General features: G+C 35.1%; 1 protein-coding gene across 5 annotated transcripts in view; it reads right to left on the bottom strand.

Annotated features, from left to right (window-relative positions):
• Positions 1–23,706, bottom strand: part of CPEB2 (cytoplasmic polyadenylation element binding protein 2) — a gene marked incomplete at both ends in the record, with an annotated part of 51,487 nt that overhangs the window by 19,211 nt on the left and 8,570 nt on the right. For 2 of the 5 annotated variants that reach the window (XM_082315515.1, XM_082315513.1), the window contains 3 exons: positions 695–718; positions 7,710–7,760; positions 16,851–16,941. In XM_082315515.1, coding sequence (XP_082171641.1) covers positions 695–718; positions 7,710–7,760; positions 16,851–16,941 — 166 coding nt within the window. Of the gene's footprint in view, positions 1–694; positions 719–7,709; positions 7,761–16,850; positions 16,942–23,706 lie in introns of those variants that run through there. The other 3 variants (XM_082315514.1, XM_082315512.1, XM_082315516.1) reach the window with 2 other exon arrangements.

Genomic DNA, 23,706 nt, shown 5'->3' on the forward strand with positions numbered 1-23,706 from the left:
GCAGAACCGTCCAAACACGACTGTACTTTTACATACATTGACCATGACCTAGATCATCATTCCCCTTTACATTAGGGCTACCAAGCAATCAGTTATGAACCAATGCAGAGATCAACAGAGAGACCATATATGGACTTATGTGTATGTTGCGAACACTGGAAGCTACCAAAGATCTTGATGTTTTTGCTGCACGCTTTACGTGGTCACATCCTCCTATAGTTAAACCGGTATCTTCCAAGGTCAGTGAGCATATATTGGCTTATACTACGAAGATCTGTTTACTGTTTCTAAGAGTTGTCTACTAGATTTCTCACTAGTCTATGAAAGGCTTTTAGTTTTTACTCTGTGCAGTATCACTTCTACAGAAGCAACAAAAGATGAGTTAGAGGAACACCTAACTGTATACTTTTAAAGGGGGCAACGACTGCAAGCAGTAGCCATTAGCATGAAATAAATTATGATTAGAACTACAGTGTTTTAACTGATTAAAGGATTTGTAATTCAAACTCTAAAAAGAGATCAATGATCGTAACAATCCAGACTGCACCCCTCCTTCCCTCACCCTCCATCTTCCCCAAACTAAGACAACATGCAGATAAGCGTTCATAATCAACAATCTCGATTAATTAATTGTAATGATCAGTTAACAGCTCAATCAGAATTAATTGCACTATAACAAACAGAAGTGAATTACCTCGTCTTCGCCCATAACTCCTCGCTGCATGCAAACAAAGGACAAATTGTAAAACGTCAAGTAACTGTATCATGCCCACATATTAAGATATTTAAGATACAAAGAACTATGTGGGTAAGCGATAAGTAAAAATCTGCATCGGTACTTGCTATTGATAATTGTAGGTGAGAATGCATTAAACTAAAGTTTCACTTAAATACCATACTATTTTACTACTAAATTGACGTTAGCACCAGCTGTAAAGAACATACTTTAAAATATTTCAACGTGTCTTTAGACTTGATCTTAACCTCATGTTAATTGTGGATGCATAAATTACGGTAACTTTGTAATTCATCCTCACAAATGTGATTCATATCTTACACAAGTGTCTAAATAACACACAGGGTACTGAAATTGTAAAAAGGAAAATATTACTTTAAAAAGCCTGTAGCAAGTGTTAAATTAATCACAGAAACATCCTGGTCCACAGAACAGTTTGTACAGTCCTTTGCAGTGACAATACAAATGCTATAAGCCGTGACCTTCCTTTTTCATGAAAAGACCTAGCAGAAAATTAACCACAAGGTTTTGTTTGAAACAAAAGACTCCTTGTGGTAGCAAACAAAATCAGGGCACAAGTCACAAGAAATAGCATTGTATCAAAAACACTGCACAAAGGCAAAGCAACAATTTCTGACAGACTGCAAGTAAATCCAAGATTTTCCTAACTTTTGAGTTTTGCAAGACTCTTAAAGAGATCATGCTTATAGCTACACTTCAGAAGACCATATTGATTGCTTCTCTGCCTGAAGGCTACGAAACTAAAAATAGACAGATTACTAATACAAAAACTATTAAGCTGTGTGTAATTTCTTAGTTACATTTCCAAAAAGTATTTTCTATTCCCGTTTCACAGACTTTGAATCTGACAAAGATTACTTTAATCGTTACAGCATTGTAGTTAAATATCCAAATAGAAAATATTATTATAGACCATAACATTATAGCAACATTTGTGAACAAAGATTGCTGTGTCCCAGCATTATTGTTTGGATTCTACTAGGAGCCCATACATACATCTCTCCTAAAAAGCAACTGTGGTTCTGGGACATTGAAATACATGCGGCCTCATAAACTCAGTGATTCATAAATGTCAGTCACTGTTCCGTTCTCTTATTATTAAATACTTATATCGTGGTACCTCCCATTTGCATGGTTTTTTTCAAAATTTTTAGTAAGTATAATTTTTTTTTTTTTTTGTTATCTTGATCCCTTCATATTAGGAATTCAGTGGCTTGCTTATGGAATTCTGAAAATCTCTCTCCTTGTTTTTTCTCCCTTAAAACTGTTGATTTGTTACACAACAGTCATCATATTCCTATCCAACTTGCATCAAACTCACTTTCGAATTTAGTTTCTTTCATCTGAAAGAATTACTATTGATGAGAAGAGTCTTTTGCTTGTAGTTTTTCAGATCCTCCAACTTTCTACTAGTAAGCCAAACCAGAAAAGCCCACTTTCCGAGAGAGACTTGGGTAACTAACCAAGTGGAAACACCTAAATTCAGATTTCCCACATCCAAACAGAATCCACAAAACATAACGTATTCTTCTGTGTGATTAGTTCTCTCATTAGTTGCTGCTGCACGGGGAGACTAATGCCGAACTTCAGACTTGTTTTCCTCTGAAGTCGGGCACTTCCAAGACACGCAGTCCTGCGTCAGTGCTGCAGCACGGACGGATCTCTTCTGACTCTCGGCCAAAGTGACTCCCACATAGCATTACCAGCAGCGTCACCAAGCCCTCGTCTAACCCCTCGTATGCCCCTTTTTTTCCTTCCACAAACAAAACTAGAGTAACCAGGGAAAATTCAAGTGCATCACTCCATAGCAATGACTGCAGTGCCATGTTCCCTCTCAAAGAATAATATACTAATGCATATTAATAACCATCTTTTGGCACAAGCCTTAGTAATTTTTCTTCCCTTCTGCCACTTCTGCTCCTTTCTGCCCACCAAACCAGCTCAGCTATTTTCTTATATTTTCATAGTTAAGACAAGCTGATATGCATAAAAATATTTTGTTACAGAACACCTGAACTGTTTTTCTTTGCGCATATAAAAATAATTTTAAGGAGAAACACAAAAGGGTTATTAAAATGCCAAAAAAACCCCAATGCAATTCAACTTGAAAGGGTAGTTGCTGCAGTATTTTATATATATCGAAATGACAATGATGTACTAAAGTTATCTGCATACTCTTTGCTTCAGCAAAACAATGAAATCAGAGAAAAATGGGAAAATAACTGTCCTTGATGTTGTCACATCATTTACTTTACTTGTATGGCAAACCTCCTTCCCTGATATTGATCTGTCTTGTCCATTTAGACGGTAAACTAGTTTGGGCAGGGATTTTCTGCCACTTTGTGTCTAGAAAAATGCGATCCCGTTCTTAGGCAATCTGTAGGCACTGGTGCAATGAATGTGATCATTAACATGAAAATGCATGGTTTTGCAAAACTCGTTATTTTTTCCTATTTTTATCCAGACTTTAAGACCACAGTGGTTATATTATAGGTGAGTTGTTTTAATAACAGTAAGTGCAAAGTCTTACTGTTACTAAAAATATGATGTTAAAGCAAACGTATCCTATCTTCATGAAACTTCAGTATTTTAATCTCTCCACATTACATATATATATAAACTTTCTTTCAAAGGCCAGATACTACTTGTGAAAACAGTTCCACTGAATCAAACTTTTAGTACATTGTAAGCAATGAGATTAATTATTTCTAAAGATGTTAGATTCAATCAGAAATATTTCTGTATTTATTAAAATAACATGCACGTAATGTTTTACATCTTTCAGAGCACATATGCTTACAGAGCATGCAGTCTGTATAAATATACACATTATACATACTTAATTATAGATTTAGCTATGCATACAGGTTTTTTATATATATGTATTTAATATATACATCTACATAATTAGTGCATATGCTTAGATAAATAATTGCAGGGGAGACAGCCCTTTGGGAAAGGCCAGACACTGTAGGCAAATAATTGATTTACAACAACAAAAGGAGAGATTAAACTTCTTCCTTCTTTCCTGAACTTCTTCAAAAAATAAGTCATACAGAAATGTTTTTTGTATCTTTTAGTCTATAAAGCTGGATATCTTAATTAGCCAAAACTCTGAAAGATTTCAAATGAGTGAGAAAGTACAAGCGATGCACTTTGACTTTAGAAAATATAAATTAGGCAACACACGCAAGAAGTATAATGATGCCCAATAAAAATGAAGTCCAATAACGTTGGAACCTTCCAACACTAAAAGTGCTATATATACAACAAAGACATTCCCTTAGAGTTAAAATCTTCTGTTTCTATATCCCTGAAGTCGCATACTAATAAGGCTTAAACCTGTCAAAAAAATTAATACCCTCCTTTCTGCAATTTAAATCAGCTCAGAGATAGAAATGAGACAGAAGTAAATACACTTTTTGTGCATGTTTACCTAACAAGACAATATAACCTTGCTCATTATGTGAGCAATGCCATCACAGATAGTAAATGCATAATTTCTATTTTATTCAGACACGTATCTCAAATATATACCAGAAAACAAATATGTACATATTTAAATAACTCAACTGAACGACTGAGCTGAATTCAAAATACTATGTTGTGTGACGGGAAAAACTACTAGGCAAACTTCCTATACTTAAAGATAACTAGAAAATTTATGATAGAAAGTAAGATAAAATACTATTTGTCACTAACATTTCCGATTTAATGATCAAATGGTGACAGCGAAGTAATGGAGCCTTTTTCATTAATACGTATTTGTCATTTAAAGAAATCCATAAACAATTATGGCAGAAATTTCCCAAGGGTCTAGACTAAAGGAGGTAGGTGCCTAATGCCCATTTTATTCTATTGGATTTGGGTGCCTAAATTCTATTAAGATTTCTTTAGAAATCACATCTTTATAGATTTTAAAGCTGAAAGAGATTGTTATGACCATTCAAGTTTGGCATGCCTAACAGATTACAGACACTCATTTAGCAATTCCTGTATAGGAAGTTTAGTAACTTCTGTTTGAAGTAAAAACACCGTTTTTTTAGAAGCACAACCAGCTATAGTATCTTTAAGGTGGAAAGCCTAATACTCCCTTGCTAAACTAATCAAATGCTGAATTATGTTTCAACAGCCATCAGAAAAATTCAATGCATTAAAACTATAAAAGGAGGGGAACGCTATAATGGGGATAAAACACCCTACACCCCAACAAATTGGACTCTTGCATTATTACTTGCTACAGAAAGGTTCTCTCTAAGTCACCAATTAAAGATGTACTCAGGTAAACTTATTCCAAAGGTTTTTTTTTTTTTTACTTTTGAGAGATAGCAGTCATTAAAAATGCATTGCTTTTTTACAGCTTGAGCTGAAACAGATATGTAATTATCAGACATATAATTTATTAAAACACATAAATCAGCTTTCCTTTCGTTCATTTCATTAATTTAAATAATGAAAACTGTAAATATTAATATTAGGTACAGTTCAGTAAGTACACTTTAAATGAGCTGGAAAAGATCTATCATTTAAGAAGAGGAAAAACTAGCTAAAAATAAGTTTTATCTAGAAGTGCTTAGTCTTAAAAGGGTTGAGGAATTCCAGCCTGGCTCATGTCAGAATCTTACTGGGATCCAGAGATACCAGTGCACTAAAATCAAGCCAACTAAAATCCAGTGAGGGTCATGATCCTCACTAATACTTAAGTATTAGTGCACACACAGATGGGCCCAGGATCCTTAAAAACGTTGGTGCTTTTCTTTCATGAAGGTCTGGTATTCCTGCTCCTCCTCGTAGCAACTACAACACTTACTGAGAAAGTAAGGGACAAATGTGAGTCTCTGGATTATCAGCTCTCCTCTTCCTTATTCCTCCCTCCAAGGCACCAATTACAGGGATAGAGGGAAATGTTAGCTTGAATCCACTTAAGCAGAGAAGGAAACTAAAGTCTACAACTTTATCAGCAAGTGTTCAAGCTGTAATTCTCACTACTGCACATTTGGAGGAAGCCCCTCAATTCTTGCTAAGAAAGCAAGGTTGTGCAGAGTCTGAGCAGCTGGAGCTTCCCAGAAGCTGTTCCCAGTGTTTCTGTTCTCCAGCTGTAAGGAGCTGCAGTTGAGACACTCCAACTTGAGGTGACTGAACATCAAGCCCTCCAGGTACATGGTAAAGAGCTTAGATGTCTAAACCAAGGCCCTGAATTAAATTGTAAAAGGCACACCTAAAAATTAGGTGTTGCAGCACCTGTCTTTTAGATACTCAAATTGTTATTTTTATCTCACCTATTAAGGGTTGGAAATAACACTGCAGCTTTTAAAGGGGAGAGCAGTCACATTAACTTCCAACCTACAGTAGAAAACCCACCAGCATTAATAATAAACAAGATATTCTTCAGTGCATATTCTAGCTCCGTGGGAAGGTTTTCAGGATAGACTGGTACCACTGAGATGCATTTTTCCAATGTCCGTGATGATAGCAAAAACCTTTTTTCCTAGATATTCCATACAGTAACGATACTTCCCACGTGCTCTTTTAGCATGCAAAACTATAAAAAGAGAAGCTCACCATTCTAAGTATTAAAACAAACAAATTAAAATGATATGAATTTCTTACCCTGATTGCATTGAAATATTTCACAGTTGCTCATAAGATTGCTTAGCTTTTAATACCTCCCCATCTAACACTTCATCATAAATCAGCAGATAATGACAGTTGCACATACATCACCTGAACAAACCAGCTTGCAGAATAGGTCTTACAGTTGCAGTTAAATACAGAAAGTTAACTGTTGTAAATGTTGTAACATCAAGCACACTGATATTCAATGTACAGAAATCAGGATTATGGCCTGTGTGGGCTAAACACTAATTTTATTTCAATAGTTAAGTAGCTATTTTCACTTTTCAAGATACTCCATTATCTCAAAAGAACTATTCAATACCAAAGGACCTAACTCTTCAAATGTTCATTGTGCAATATCTTCCTTTACTGGGTATAAAGCTAAACCTGAATTTCCTTAAAATTTTAAACATTTACCCAGTGTTACACAAGGGAAATTAGATATTTTTTACATTTTATGTCCATTTACACAAGTGTAAATGACTGTGCAGAAGGGTAAAGCAATTAGAAAAAGAGCTCCATAGAACCACAAACCTGAAATAAGTATTCTGACTGTATTTTTTAATAATTAGGTCTTTACTGGTAATGTTGAGACCCATCAAGTCAATGATAAAAGTGTACTTGCTTTGTGTACAACAGCTTCCACGTTTTCTCATCTAGCATAGCTGTGGCATTATAGCTCTAATTTTTCCCAATGTAGAAAACATTTGTGTGCAAACCCCCTGATTTATTATTGACTTTGATGGATTACCAAGCTCTGCTTCCTTCTTTAGCCTTGAACAAAGGCTAAAGTTCATGCCTTCACTGAGTAGCAGATGTTCATGAAGTTTGACCTACTGGGAGAGGAACGTGAACATGAACTCTAACTCCAGCATATTTCGCAGTTAGAAACATACTTGACAAAGCCAGTTCCAAAAAACCCAACAGAAATAAAATGTTATTTCATGTAAGTGTAATAGAAAGTATCTAGTTCACCCTTTATTTATACAAGATAGAAAAACATGCCTTCCTGGCCTTCTTATTTTTCTAATTCCTGTTTCTGTGTAACAGATTTCTAGCAGATCGTTGGAGAACATACCACTGGTTTGCTTGAGAACAAAAACGAACAGTGCATCGTTACGAGCATTTCAGATTTCAAATAAGCTAGATATAATGAAAGGCTGTTTCAAGATTAGCTCTTGCCATTCAACTCTGAAAAATGGCAACAGTCCCATCAGTGTTGAAGACTAGAGGCAAGTAATTCAATAACAGAATATAATAGTATAATTTTATACCAACATGTCAGATTTAAGCTAAGCTAGAGATAATTAGAAACTGTTATAAGATTAGCACTTACCATTTAACATCAGAAGATTGTCAGTCCCTGGATGTGGATAACTCAAGCGACCTTAAAAGAAAACAAAAACCAAAGAACAAAACAAAACAAATGCAGAGGTTTTAGCTATTATGCTAGAAATAATAATGAAAAATCACTGCTTAGAATTTAAATATAAACTATATTTCCAGTTTGCCTAGGGGAAATAAAGAGCTAATATTTAACTCCAAGCACATTAATCAACAATACCCTTGACCCAAGTTAAAGCTGACAAGAACAAACTTCTTAACCTTAATTCTCTGGTCATAAGATCTGCAATGTGCTTTGGGATCAGCTCCAATAGGATAAAGCCACTTTTTGTTTCATGACACCCAGAAATAGTGCTGACTGCTTTAGTCTTGTCTTTCACAGTGACTGTGAATAACAGTACTATGCACATTGCCTAACAGAGTGGCATTTCTACAGTTCAGTGCATCTCTACTGAATCAATTTAAGAAAAATCATGTTAATAGGAATTAAGACATTAAAATTTTATTAACCAATTTATGACTGAATCTTGGTGTATTACATATAACCATTGTATGTAATATTTTTCAGTAAGTCTGGCAAAACCAGAGTACTGGTTTATCTACAGGATTAACAAAATTAAAGAATACGATAGATAACATTTTCAACATTTTATATTGAATAAAAATTGTATGAAAACCTCATATCTCGACATTAGAATTTTTCAAGTATTGCATTTTACTACATTGGTGGCATGTTATAGTTTAATAGTTACACGAATGGTTTAAAATGCACAGCTGAAGTGTCTGTTCATTACAAATTCCTTTTTATTAAAGGAGATGTTTTCTGTTTACAGGAAGCTGCAAACATACCAGTAGTGCACACTGACCTAGAGAGACATTTACAATAACTGCTGTGTTTGGAAGAAGTGTGCTTTAATGTGCAAAAAAATACATTTCCATCTATCTTGCTATTCAAACATACTTGCTTGCTTATAATCCGTAAGCATATATAAAAAAATACTGTAACTTAAACATTTAAATCTTTTGGAGGAAACGAGAACGTTTGTGGAGGTATAAAGAAGAATCTAGTCTGGAAGCAATGGGTGTTTAGAACTCGTGCAGGTTTAAAGTGGAATATATATGCAGTTTTCTTGCAAGATGTAAGTATTAGTAAGACATTGTCATACCCGAATAAGGCCCAACCTTTCTAAAAAGAAACACAGAGGGGGAAAAAAGGAAAAAAAAAAAAAAAAAAGAAAGAAAAGCAAATCAGCAATCGATATATTAAGGTTGTCTAACAATTGCTATCATACACAATCCATCTGTTCCCCCCCCGTTGGTAAACCCATGTCATTAGCACCAAGACTGGAAATTTCTCAAAATGGTAGTTCTGTGTCCCAAGGGACACCTTTGGGGTTAAATAAAAAACCTTTTTCCTCAAAAACTGTAAGTAACAGGATTAAGTTTTGCTCTTCCCCTTTGGGAAACAAACACGATAATTTTCTATCAAAAATATAGAAAAAATACGTATTATGAACTCTTACACTCAAAACTTCAAAATAGCAAGATTAAGATCATTTAGAATATTTTATTCAGCCTTATTATTTACAGGCGTTGTGGCAAAAAGATTTTTATACAGCCACGTACTACTTGTCTTCCCAAAGATTTCATTATTGTAAGAATGGATGGTATCAGAACACCTGCAGATTAGGTAGGAACTATTTGCTTTGGAATTTGAAAGTGTGGAGAAAGCGGTGAAGGGCAAGGGCAGCCTCCTGGAAAAGGGCAGATGAATGCCACCCAAAAGGACTCTGCTGTTTTCTCTAACCTCTACAGAATTTTTGAGCAGGTTTAGGCAAGATACTAAATGAAAATCTTTGTAGGAGCCGCTGTCTTCATGCTCCTTATCTTCAAGATGTCCAGTTTTAACATACAAGCCATTTTTTCTGTCATGCTGAACATTTACAGCTATACCTAATGTTTCTTGGAACTATAAATATTCTGCCCTTCTAGCAATGCCTGCTGGTATAATAGGAAAAGAATTAGGAACAAGGCATCCTTAAATTGCAACCTGGGAGCTGCCACTGGTTTGCTCAGCCTGGTGTATAACAAGTCACTTTGCTTTACTTCTTAGTTCTCTGGTCTATAAAGGTAATACTCATTTGCCTAACAGCAAGGATTTCACAAGATTATTTACTGTCATCATCATGTTTATATATGGTGCTATAGAAATACTTGCAACAATATGAGCTCTTTCTTGCAAATCAGAATGCTTTATCTATCTAGAATAACAATAGAAATTGTGAGAAATGATTATCTCATCTTGAACCTCCTTGAGTCTGTGGTGACAGTCTTTCTCCCTGTCTGTATACATTTATCTTCTTTTCCTATTCAGCAAGGAAGACAAAAGATAAATTTTTTTTCTGTAATTACTACAGAAAAAGAGGTCAGATTTAAGGCCTAGCAGAAGAGAGAAGCCCACTAGTGTCAACACTTGGAAAGGAAAACTGTTTTAGAAGACAGTAAATTCTGGGTTTACAACTCTGGGTTTCCATTCCTTTGCTTTTTTCCCCCCTATAGCTTCACAAATAAGCTGCATCTGAAACATAGGTGCCAAACTGAAAAAGTTGAAATAATAAAGCACTCCTCATTAAGGAGTGGGGAGAGAGTGCACTAGGGAGCTGGGCCCACTACTGCAGTGTAAAACCTATGAATCACACAAACGCAAAGAAACGCAGCCTTGCTGTGTTACGGAGATGAATTTGCTAGCTCAGATAATGAATGATTTGTGGGTTAGAAAGGAAAAGGAGTAACACAGTATTCAGTACATGTACAGCTGTACTGATACTGAAGTCTTATTTATATATACTTAGAGTACTTTGTATTACTGCATTCTGGTGAACTTGTGTGTACTACATTGTCTAGTACTTGGACTTACAATGTTAAAAACATTTTTAACATAGGTTTGCTTACTTTTTCAAAATACAGTCACTGCTATTTGATAGGTTAACTTAGGCTCTTATCCCTCTGATTAACCTGCTGAAGCAAAATGCAGTGCTTTTAGGGTGTCCACCTGAATTTAATGACATACATAAATTCAGAACACTTCATGCATGGAAGTAGGTGCAATATCAGTCTTACACAGAGCTCAGATTACACTATTTTTAACAGATTATTCTAGTAAAATGGACATATACAATATTAAACCTAACTTAAAATATCAGTATACAAAATACAGATGGAAGCCCCATCTTATATCAATTTACTTTGCTTCTATCACATATTTCTTTCTAGTCAGCTAATTTCACTGCATGTTTTTTGATGCGTTTAAAAAAAAAAATGTACCATTTTACGAACCGCCCTCACCACAAATCCTGTCTAATCCCACCCTACTTCAATGTCAGTAATCTAGAATCGTATAAACCATTCAATAGATAGTCTAGCAATTCCAGTGGCCTCCCGCCTGCTTAAAAAAGAAATTTTAATAATATATAAAGATGCTTTACTCGTTTAAAATCAACTACAAATCAGCTAGAAAATATCTAATATTTAAAGAATAGATGTATTCCATTCCTGAGAAATGAAAAGTAATCACTTCACTGACTGTCTACAGAATTTAGCTCTACAGCATCCGAAGTTAGTAATGTGCTGCTATCTGGAACAAACACAATGTCTAATATTACAGTACTGTATCGCAAAGTATCACGTCATAGAAATTTTCTCTGTGCAAACCTGGACTTGCAACTTCATCACGTTACTGCTAATTAGTAATTCTCATGTATCATGGCTAAATTCAAAATACTATTGCTATGGAGAAGCAGGTATGTTTGATATTTCTTATGCAACTAGAGTTCTATTAAATTTAGCCCCCTCTTCTGTATCTAAATGTGATTAATGTTAACAGAAGTGCCTGGTATGTATTTCTTACAGTGTATTCTTCTGTAAGAAAAAAAATAAAAAGCTTGCAAATAAATGTTGGTGGGCCAGTTTATCCACTAAATCCAGTTAAAAGTCTTGCTAATCCAAACCATGAGGAAAGAGTAACAAACTTAGTTTTAGCTACATTTCTGTAATCTTATGTTACTAATATGAGCAATGCAAATCTAAAATTTTTGTCAGCTTCTTCTGAGCATACAGATGTAGTTGTGCTTACTCACTTTTTATTTTAAAGCAAATTCATATCTACTTTCGGAAATGCATACTTTCTATTCCTATTTAACGAAACTGTTGGAGGAATCCCCATATATTAAAACATTTGGGATAGATTTAAGTATAACGACCGCTTTAAACATTACTGACTCACAGTTTCACAAGTTTGATATTTCATGTCTACTCCCCCTCCCACTTTTTTTAAAAAAGTCTTAAATGGTTGAATGAAGAGACTGAGAACCACAAACTCCTTTCCCATCTTCCTTTTTTCAAGAGCTCTCCTGACTAGAAGAGAAAAAGCTTCCAAGTTAAGCTTTTCCTAAACTACTTTAGTAGACCAGTGAATGGCTGAGGATTGCAGCAGTTTCAGAAAGCTCAGTTTTTGAATCAGCGTAGTTAAGACAACAGCACAACATCATGTTTGGACAACACCTAGTTACAGAAAGCCTAGATACTACACTTTCAAACACTTGTGTAAGAATTATGTAAGTCATACTGAGGCTAAATGTGTTGTCTCTGATAGTCGATCTATTTAGGCAAATCAGTCTATCAGTCTTAAATATATTCTTTTATCATAAAAAGTTTCTATGACAGAAAGAGTGAACAATCTGTATGTACAATTTCAAAGCCTTTTATATGACTAAGAGCAAATTTTTTCCTTCCATACTTTTCTGTTCAGCCTCAGAAACTCTTTTTGAGTGCAATTTGAATTACTGTAGGAAGCAACTGCATAACTTTAAACGTTAGAGCTTCATGACACAAAATATAAAACAAATCTCTTTGAAAACAAAAGTTACCATATGCAAAGTAAGCAAATGTTCTCTATTGTGCTGCTGAGTCACCAATGCTTTTCTTTTTACTTCACTGAGCATGCGTCACCAGGTTGCTTTTAAAAAAAAGACGTCTAACAGCTGAAAAGCTCAACTAAACCAATTTAAAGGGAAAATAAAACCAAGAAAAAGCAAGACAGACTTCTAAGTGCATCAAGTTATTTTTTCCCCACAGATAAGCCAAATAATAGTGTTTTACTTTTATTATTTATTACTAGCTATACAAAAAATATATTTGTGTAACTTCCCTAAAAAATTTGTTTTGCCCCTCACAAAGAAGCAGAGGAAAAATTCAACGTAACGTTAATATTCCTTCTTGTTACTCCTGCTAATATAGCTATGGCTAATTCAAGTTCAGTACTATTTTACATCTAGCATGGAGAGCTATAAGAGAGTTGGTCAGGAAACAGAAATGAATTGTAAATTGAGCACAGTATCAATACTCTTACCTTACAAAAGACTAGCCCTTAAATTACATGGAAAATACCATAGTCTTTACTAGAAAGAGGTTTAAAACAGTAGATAATAAATTCCATGAAATCACCTGCTCCCCAATTCTAACACATATTCCGTGCAAAATATAACCATTTCTTCTAAGTTTTTTCCATAATCTGTTTTAGCCCAAATGTATTGGCTTTCCTGGTTTATGAAATGTCTAGAACGCAAGTTTTTTACATCTTGACATCAAGAAGCATTGGTATTTGGGGGAGGAGAAGGGAAAAAAAAATGCAAGTACACAAGAGGTATGTCTGGACAAGAGTTATACTATCAATACCCATGTATTTCAGGCTATCAATATGGTAATTCTTCTCTCAAAATAGTTTTAAGGGCTATTAGAAGAATAAAAAGGGTATTTAAGAACAGTGATGTAAAAATGAATTAATTTAACTTTTATTAATTTTAACTTCAGTTTATATTACATTGATTGGATGGGGTAATCTTAAACATTACTTAATGTCTTATTATGAAATGCATTTCAAGAAAGCTGCATGGGAAAGATTAGTTTTAATGATCAGTATTTCTGCTGCAATGTCTAGTGAAGTTAAGCATCTATTCCCTATTAACCTACCTTGAAAAAATGTCTTATTGAAAGCTAAAAATTACTTCTTTCTTTTGATCATGTCTGTAGTAATGACTAAACGTTGTCTAAGTGAAGCCGAAACTATGCATCTATAAACAATTTTTTGGCAGGCATAAACTTAGCTTTCAGTGAAATATTTGAAATAAAGTTTTTTCAAGTTCATGACAGCAAAAGTGGTGAAATTTGACTTCCTTCTAAAATGGATCTTGAAATGCAAAACTTAAAGCTGTGAGCTAGTACACACAGTGTCTGTTCTGCATTGTGCAAAATCTGAGACAAGATGCTTAGTCATACTCCAGATATTGTAAGCAGCTAAATCTGAAACACGTGCTTAAAATTCCAGGGACTTTCATTTTACTGCTGTGGTCAGATATAAAAGATGCATTGTCTTGGTGTGCTTAGATTTACTTAAAAACTTGTCATAAAAAATACTCTCTAGTTACAAAATATTCTTTAGTTACAACAAAAGTATGCTACATATTAATAAGAACAACAAATAAATAACAATAATATTCTTAATCCCGTGCATTCTGCAAGCAAATATGATGGGTTCTTAAGTAAATGTCAGATTTCCTGTGGTGAAAAGAAAAGCCACAGAGATTGAAACAACAAAATTAGTGTTTCATGCTTTGCAGAAAAAAAAAACCAAACCCTTAAAGTTGCTAGGACATTACAGAAATGCCAACTAATGGTGACTAAACAGAAGAGGGGTAGAAAGGAACTAAAAGGCTATTCTAGGATGTGATCTCTTCTTCCCATTTTCAGTCAGTAAGGAACATTTCTCCTGTCTTACTGTTAATAACGTAACTGTTTCAGCTGAAATAACAACTTCCAAAGAGAAAAAAAAATATCTTGATCAACCAATTTAAATAACAGCACACAATTACTCTATTTAAATTCAGTTGGCGTTTGCATTGTTCTCTGGCACTCGAACAAAAAAATGGATTTCCTTTGAATTCATCACTATCTATGGCTTCCATCTGTTTTAGTTCAAACATAACACTTAGCAGAATTTTCACTGCAAGGGTATGATGGTGAAACTGTTAAAAAAAAAAAAATCTCTTCACTGTAGACTGAAACCATATACTCATGTCCCTAGAAAGCACAGAATAACTATGGAAACTTTACTGAGTTTTTCAAAAGTGTCTACGTATGAACCCAATTCACTTTATAATCTTAAAGCTTTGTCTTGTCTTACTCTCACTGAAAATTTTTTATTGGAAATACATCGTTTTCATCTATTGTATCATAATGAAATATGAAGAGATAAATAAAAATAAAAATGGGTCTTTTCTGTGCTCGCTGTGCCTCTGAAAACTCTGCTGCATTATAAAGCCAAAATGAAAACAGCGAGATGGCAGGGGGAACAGAGCAACCACTTCCATTTGTCATGTCAGCATGCACAGAAAAAAGTCAAGAAACTGATTGGTTTTCAGGAATGTGAGAGGTGCCAATGACAGTATATTGCGATAGAAGATCTGCATTCTCTAATTTTATGCCTAACAGTAGCTTTACCTTTTAATATCCTTCCTGATGGTAGGTTCAGATAACCAAAGAAATATTAGTCACCACCTGAATGTGGCAAATTGAAGCAACAGTGCTTTGAAACAGGGATGATCTAACTAGTTACCTTGTCTTTGATGACATATGCATGCTTTTAAGTCCACAGTAGTTACCAGTGGGCTAACTGTTCACAGGTTTCAACCCCTTTGTGTTACTTAGTAAGGTTTTGTAAACATGCAGAATAGACAGAAATGGAATTTAATAATGAACTTAAATGATAAAATTGTTAAAACGGGAATTAATTCCCTATAGGCAATAAGAAACGAGAACAGATTTAAGAACATCTAAGAAAATTTAATTTCAGCTTCCACCCTAAAGAGGAGGAAAATTAACTCGCTAACTAAATGCTACCTACTTACTAATCCTTTGTAAAGATTTTCAGCTTGAAAAACAAACAAACAAACAAACAAACTTTCGACTTTACATTGTAAATCTTACAATACTATTACATGCTATCTGAATACTACAAGTCTTCCAATTGATTACAGATCTTAAGAGAACCATGAACAGACTCTAGCAAACTGCCTTTCAAATTAGGAGAACACAGGCCCTTACGTGCTAATGTAATATATATCAAGTCTAGGAGCCTCTAGAAATGGAGAATGGATGGGAGCAAATAACGATATAAAAAGAAAGAATTTTTTTTTTTCAGTTGCTTCGATACTGAGACTTAATTTCTGCAAAGCAAGCCTGGAGTCTTGCATAATTTTAAAGTTAGATTGTGTTAGTCTGATTGTAACACCACAAATGAAATAACATTTGATCAGGTCAAATAAAACGGCTTGGGCTCCCTGCTCCAAAGTTCAACAGTAAACTCCACCGGAGAATAAGTATGGAAAAACAGAATTCAAAAGAGTGAGTTACTGCACAGTGAATACAGCAGTTAAAATTGAAGCCCACAAATATTAACTATATGCTTACTGCTGTGGCCAAATTATTTGAACAGAGCCCAGAACGGTAACAGGAACCAGCATCCTAAAGCCAAGTGTATTTCTGGACTTCAGACAAACAGAAACTGGACAATTAGATATATTACTATCCTCCAGGGGCTTTGAAAAAATATTTGAAAGGACAAAAACTTAATTTATCAGTGGACTTAATTTTCTTTTCAGCTTCCACCGCAAAGAAAGCGAAAATTAACTGGCTAACGCTGGTAGCGGTTTGATTCCCCTCCCACCCTCTTTTGGCTACCTGTAACAGAAGGGTGTCTTTACAAACTGAGGCAGAATTTCCTACAGCAGAGAAGTAAATGTCAAATAAAACTAACTATGAGTTTCTTGGGGGAAAGGAGGGAAGGATGGAGGGGAGAGGGAGAAAAACCTATGAAACCACTAACGCTTAACTTAAGTTTTAAACAACTGTAAACCAATGTTTTCAATAAAATGCAGCTTGAGATTGACCTTTCATGTTAGTTGAGAAAATAATTCATTTGCTATTTTAATATGACCCTAGAATCTAAATTAGCAATCAGTATTAATTCAAATATGCAGAATGGATGACCCTTTTTTCTTTATTTAGCATAATAACATACCTTTAAGTGGATCATGCTCTGCTCTCATAATGTCAATAAGGGAGTTTTCCAAAGAGTGCATATTCAGACTGTCATACATTCTATTTCGATCCTAAAAGAGAACAAAATCCTTAGTATTGGAATACAAATGCTGTACTTTTTAACAGGAAACTTGATAGGAACACAACGGTGCCTTCTAAAGGCTGTACGCTCAGACACTGGAGATGGACAGTGATACAAATGCTTACGATACCTGAATTTATTAACAGTAAGACCTGATTTTTAACGGTAAGTTTAATAGCATCTAAATATAAAACTAGAGATGCGCTGTGAAGAACTCTTCTGTGTATGCACTTTGATAGCCTGTGATTGCCTGTTTCCTTCAGAACTGCTTGAATCAGTTCTAGTGATCCACAGCAGGGTAAAGCATTAGGCTGTTTAATGAAGGAGACTAATGTCTGTAAGACCTCAATTTAATTTCATGCAGAAGTTAAATAGTGAGTAAGGTGAGGAACTACAGGACAAGAAGGACAGTCACCTCATATGAAAGCAAGCATTTTCTTGGTGCTTGGCCAAGTACCTCTCATGGGCCCTCAGCCCCCTGCTGGGACTGCACTTCCCAGCTTCTGGGTGATTAATCTGAGACCCTTCGCATACAATAACTTCAGTTACAAATGGTCAGCACTAAATAGTTAAAAGCTGGAAAATTAAAGCTGAACTATGGAAAGAAAATGTCACAAATCTTACTAATAGATTATCAGCCTTATAGAGAACAACTTTTTTGCACATGAAGATTAATAAGAATTACCATAATGCCTTACAGATATTTTCACTGAAGATAATAAAAGTTATTGTAGTAAATCATAAATGTTTTCACTGATTTTATGCTCAACTAAGACATTTTCTCACATGTTTTCTAATACACCCAAGTTACAAAGACAGAAAAAAAGATGACTTCTAACTTCTTTGGTCTTTCTGGGATACCTTCAGAGACTGAAAATACTTTGTGTAAAACCTTAATCTCTTCTACTTGCAAGGCTTCTGGCTGGACTGCATTGCACTTAAAGGAATGCTGTAATCATGCCTTAATTTCACTGTTGTCTACTCTCGGGTTGCACTGTAGTAATTCAACAGGGTAGGATGAAATACACCACACACATCCCACGACCATTAAAATTCACTGAAGTTGCAGCCATCCACTTAGCACATATATAATGGGACAGAAGGTATCTGACCCACACTCATTGTGACTTTCCATGACAGTTCAGCAGAACATAGATTAATTTCTTGCTACATCCCTCAGCAAGCAGGTATTCTTCATGTTTGGGGAGTGAAAAAACAAGCTTTGAAATAGAGGTTTTCTATGAGTCAGAAACTATGACTTATCAACAGCTTTGCAAAACAAGCCATGATGAAACTAAGATTTTACTTTCATCTTTCTTAGAAAGTTTAGTCAACTTGATACAACGTTGGGATAAAGAGGGAGAAGCCCTTTTTTCGGCTCCCTCTCCCTCAAAAAACTGTAAAGAATACTTTACAGTAAGTAAAGTTGGCTTCCTGTTGGGCAAGCAATCTGCTACGTTCATTTGATTAGATCCTTTATTTTTTTGAAGGCTTTAGATAATTTTAATAGTAAATTAAAAAAGTAAGTTTCTCCTGTCTCCTGCCGTGTCCCAGACCAAATGCCGCTGACACTTTGTGAGGTGATCTTCAACCTGGTTTGAGTGCCAACAAGTTGCCGGTACTATTTTAGTTCACAGCAGCCTTATTTTGGGACTGGTTGGCTTTCATTCAGTTCTCTAGCTGTCCTGAGAAGCAGCAGAATGAAACTGAAGTGACTAATCTGCTTCCATGCCCTTGCAGGTTTGTTTCTCAACAGCACAATGAAAAGAACCTGCTTACCACAGCAAACTTGCTTTTCTATAGAAGGAAGGTGGGAGCAGTGACAAAGCTGGATCTGTTTCCTACTATCCCTTAACATTCAGAAGGTATCTCATCAGGATTTTTAATGAAGCCTTAAATTCAGCTGAAGTCAGTGATTGGTAGGTAGTAAGTGCTCTTGCAAAAACCAATGCTGAGTAAACAGAAAACATGTTTTGCTACCTCTGTAGCTGATAGGGGAAAAGAACTAGTATTGGTAAAAACTGGACTTAACTGTATGTGTGACACTTTGTCTTTGTTACAGACTCACTAAATAGGATTTTCATATTTATTTTTTGATCATTGCTATATACATATATGTTGAGATAACACATGGCTATCTGGCAAATGGTCATTACTGTAGACTTTGCCTCTAAGAAAGGGCTCCATCATGGTTAATTCCTAATACTGGCCCACTTGGTCATGTATCTTACAGAGAAATGGAAAAGTAAAACATAAAACACGCATTTGTGATTCATTTGTAAACTGCTCCACTGGCTGACACGGTGCAATGATTGTAACTTCACCCTTGCATCATTCTGTTTTGCAAGTTTGGGGTATCCAAAGTCTTGTGCTGCTAGAAGCAGAAGAAAGAAACTTTTCCCATTCTCTTTACACCTTAGAAAGTTTATGTCTGTAAAGCTAAAAAGAAGAGGTTTGCTTCTTTGAATTATATTACTTCATTTCTGGCAGAGGAAACATGCAATAGGCATGCACCGTACAATGTAAAGATGTTGTGAATACACTAAAGTAAAGCAGGATTTAAATATGGGAATTGTATTCTGCTATCTCACCACCCACATTACACTATCCACTTGTGAGTTTGGGTAATATCTAGGTAATCAGTGCCTCAAACTTTTAACATCTGTTCCAATTCACACTGATGGACTACACACTATAAAGCAACATTATCTGAAATTTAACTATCTCAAAAGGAGTAAGTCATTCTTTGGGTACAAGGTCCATTTTAAACCTTTGTGCAACTAGGCTTTATAATGCTAAAACACTGCTTTGTGCTCCACAAATATGTACATCGCATCTTTAAAGAGCACAGTTATCTTCTATGCAAATATGAAGCTTTCATTTCAAAGCAGAACTGAAAAGTATTTCAATAATGTAGGTCACATCAGCAAAGATTTTCTAGAAAGTTCTGCTGTAGAAAAAAAAAGCCACAACGCTTTGAAAGGGGACAGTTGCAATATAGCATGCTCTACTTGATCAGAAAACTTCCACTGTGATTTTCCTCAGTCTCCGGGACAAGCACAAAAAGTACTAACACTGAACATGATTGTTTTAGATAGTCCCAAGAATTAGGAGTATTTCCATGTGCACGGAAAACTATCTTTAGTTTTCATTATTTCAACACTGTTGATAAGCAGTTATCTTCTAAAACAACCTGGAACTACCTTTAAAACAACAGGGAAATAGTCCCAAGAATTAGAACTATTTCCCTGTTGTTTTAAAGGTAGTTCCAGGTTGTTTTAGAAGATAACTGCTTATCAACAGTGTTGAAATAATGAAAACTAAAGATAATTAGTAGTACAAAGGCATCGATACATAAGTGTATATGTTAATAGGTGTTTTGTATCATCCTGACTCCAAAAGCCCCTTTTGTCAAGGCTGAATTCCTGTAAAATATTTTGCATTTCCCTCACCTCTGTGGCTCATCAGTTCTGTGCTAAGAAGCAAGTGATCTCTTGCTGTGTCAGAAGGTCCGTATCTCAGTGGAATGTCACAACATAATGCCAGTTTTTTTCCCCCAGAGCTGACAGTTAACTTCTCCCAAGCACTATGAATTCTCACACTAGCTTTTTATTTAACTGTATAAACATTTGAATCCTGCTTGACCTACCCTTCCAATACCAGAATCGCATCTGCAGTCATACACAGCAGAACTGGAAACGTGGTTTTGGTATAACTGCCTACAGATTCAGAGGTATATGGCTAAGTGACAAATTGTCACCTGAACTTAAAAGTTAAGACTACATAAGAAAGTTTACAGAAAAGTGATAATTATTTCTGAATTTTTACAAATTTACACAATATAGGAGAAGCATGAAGTATCCTGCCCATAGAATACAGCTAGTGCTAGAAGGACTGTTTGGCAACATCATGCAAAATACATCTACAGAGTGCACATTTCAGAAGTCCTCCCCCCATATGTCTAAATGTGGAACGAATGGGAGGAGGGCAGCTTTCTCTGAAGAGCAAGTTTCAGCACTAAATTGTTGGACAAATCATTTTTCTTGGCACAATCTATTTAGGACTTCTAAATATATCCATGCAATTTATGCAAAAGTTATCCCGTTTGAGCATTTGCAGAAACTCGGGGCAGTCACATCTCAAAGCTTATATATTGTCATTTACGCATAAAGCAAATACAAGGACAGAAACTATTAGACAGTGAATACAATTTTGCTAATCTTCAACCACAAACACTAAAAATAGATGTTCATAGTTAAGAAGTTAAACAACGTTGAATTTTGGACACATGCTTTAAACTACTGATCTGTAGGACTACTTCACGTAAAAAATTAGGCTTCTAACATTGGTATTAAATTCAGTAAATGCAAGTATCTTTAAAACATGCTCCTTTACACGTCCCTTCATATTCTAATGAAATGTAGCACCATCAGATGGGAGCTGGAAATAACTTAAAAGTCATAAAGCTTCTAGTCAGTTTTGAGTATGGTCTTAGCTGGCTGCAAAAAAGACTCTGTAGCTTTGACCTTGCTGAATTAACTGAATTTTTTAAAAGCGCAATTAAAGACACTTTTTCAAAATCACTTCCCAAACTAAAATGTTAACAAGTTCCATTTTTTCACCTTAAAACTGACCTGAATAAAAATGTGTTCTAAGACTAGAAAGTGACAGCTGATTTAATAATAAAGTATTCAGAGACTTAAAAATACTACCTGAATATAGTATTCAGTGTTAACATTAGCAGTAATAACCTAACAATTAAGTACATTATATATTCTAAAATATCATCTTTGCTAACATCTAAACTTCATGTCATTCTCATTTTAGTGAAGTCATACTATAATCATAAGCTCCTTGTTGAAACCATAACTAGTGTAAATGAAAAACTTAATATGAAAACCTTTGACTTAACTACAATGTTAGCTCTATAAAAAAGCAAGGAGGAAGGCTTAAAGTAGACACATGAAATTGCTTGGTTACTTTCCATGGTGTCATTAGTGGTAAAGATGAACTATAATATCGGGTAGACATCTGTGAATGGTCAACCTGACAACAGAAGTGTTTTAAAGTTAGCCGATTGTGTCATTTTATGTAAGCTAGCTAAATTGAGCCTAAAACGCACCTCAAACGGGTCCTGTGGCAAAGGCACACCTACTTTCCAACTACACAAGCATTTAAAAACAAACAAAAAAAATCCCAACAGCATGTACTGTATCCATACTGGAGTACTTCAGCTCAACAATATACATTCATAAACTGGAAACAAACCAGACACATTATGGAGATGATTAAAGGCTTGGCAAGATTGACTTATGAGGCAAGTCTAGAAGATTTGTGTATGAATAGCTTCAACAAAATAACTAAGGAACAATTAGACATTTGAAGAGGAAGTTGTTACTCAAGTTTTGGGTTCTTTTTGGTTTTTTTCGGTCTTTTTTACCCTCTTTACCACCACCCACCCCTACTCCCCCACTCCCCCCCCCCCCCATCTAGAAATATCTATGCAGTCTTGAGTACTTAAATACAAATACATCAGACCATATGGTAAATGTACTTTTGGAAAGATCTTAGGTGAGAACGTATTCATTTTAACTTTAGAGAACAACCATGCTTTGGCAGACAGAATGAGGTGAGATATGCTACTTAATATATACATCATTGCTATACTATCACGGCTGCTGTATGTTTTGTTGAATTTTTCTAACTCTGATTTTGACTTGCATAAATATAATGAGCTCTATAACTGAAGGAAATTTTAACAGTAGGAAAGAATTCTTAGTTCATAAAAAGTCATAAAAACATTTGTATGCTAAGTCCCACAAACTTTCCACTAATTGATTCCTTTGAATTGTTCATCTTGCAGCTCCCAATGCTATTTACTCAAAGGTCTCAATCCTGAAAAGTACAGCAGCAGATCATTTTCTCCAGTTACAGATAGCCCCAACATGGACCTCAGACACAAATAGCTGGTTTTGTATGTTAATCAGCCCCAGGTAATCAATCTACTGCATTAAAAATCCTGAAGACACTGTTCTGTTGCAGGTATTGCCTCAGTAAAAATTAACTGGTAAAACCTGGCTTATAAATCAGAGTTTGGACAATTACACTAGTCTGAAGACTAAGAGAACTTAGCAGCTAGATACTCCCAATGCCTTCAAGTTTAACACGAGCTGCCAAACAGCACTTCTGGAGAAATAGGCCACCTATTTAGGAGTCTAAATATGGCATTAAGAACCCAACTTTAGCAACTTGCTCTTCATGTAGTACTGACTGGTATGTGTATCATCTAGATTACTCATTTAAACTGTTAAGGTACATTTATTAAACCATATTAAAACTGTCATATTGAGAATCTGAAATCCTCCCAATGGAAGTGACCGTAAGACAGAATCAACATGACAGCAGTTTAAATTAAATACCTAAAACTAACACCTGTTGTTAAGTACAATCTTAAAACTCATCTTGCTTTGCAAGTGTTTTGTTTTCTTTGAAAACTTTAGCACATTTCAAAAATAAATAGAAAAAGAAAAATCTGCATTTGTGAGAGATGGTACCTTACCATACAAATCCCCAGCTGGAGAGTTACATTCAAACGTAGAATAATAAAGCTCAGCTTTTAGGACCACGAACATTGCACGTACTGTTTGTTTGAACAAACAGGAAGGACAAATCAAGGTGAAAAACACCCGGACATGCAGTGTATTTCCTTAACTCAAAAGAGACACAGAAACTAAATTCATATTCACAGAATGCA

The sequence above is a fragment of the Platalea leucorodia genome (genome assembly GCF_965183815.1).
Source record: "Platalea leucorodia genome assembly, chromosome: 6".
NCBI lineage: Eukaryota > Metazoa > Chordata > Aves > Pelecaniformes > Threskiornithidae > Platalea > Platalea leucorodia.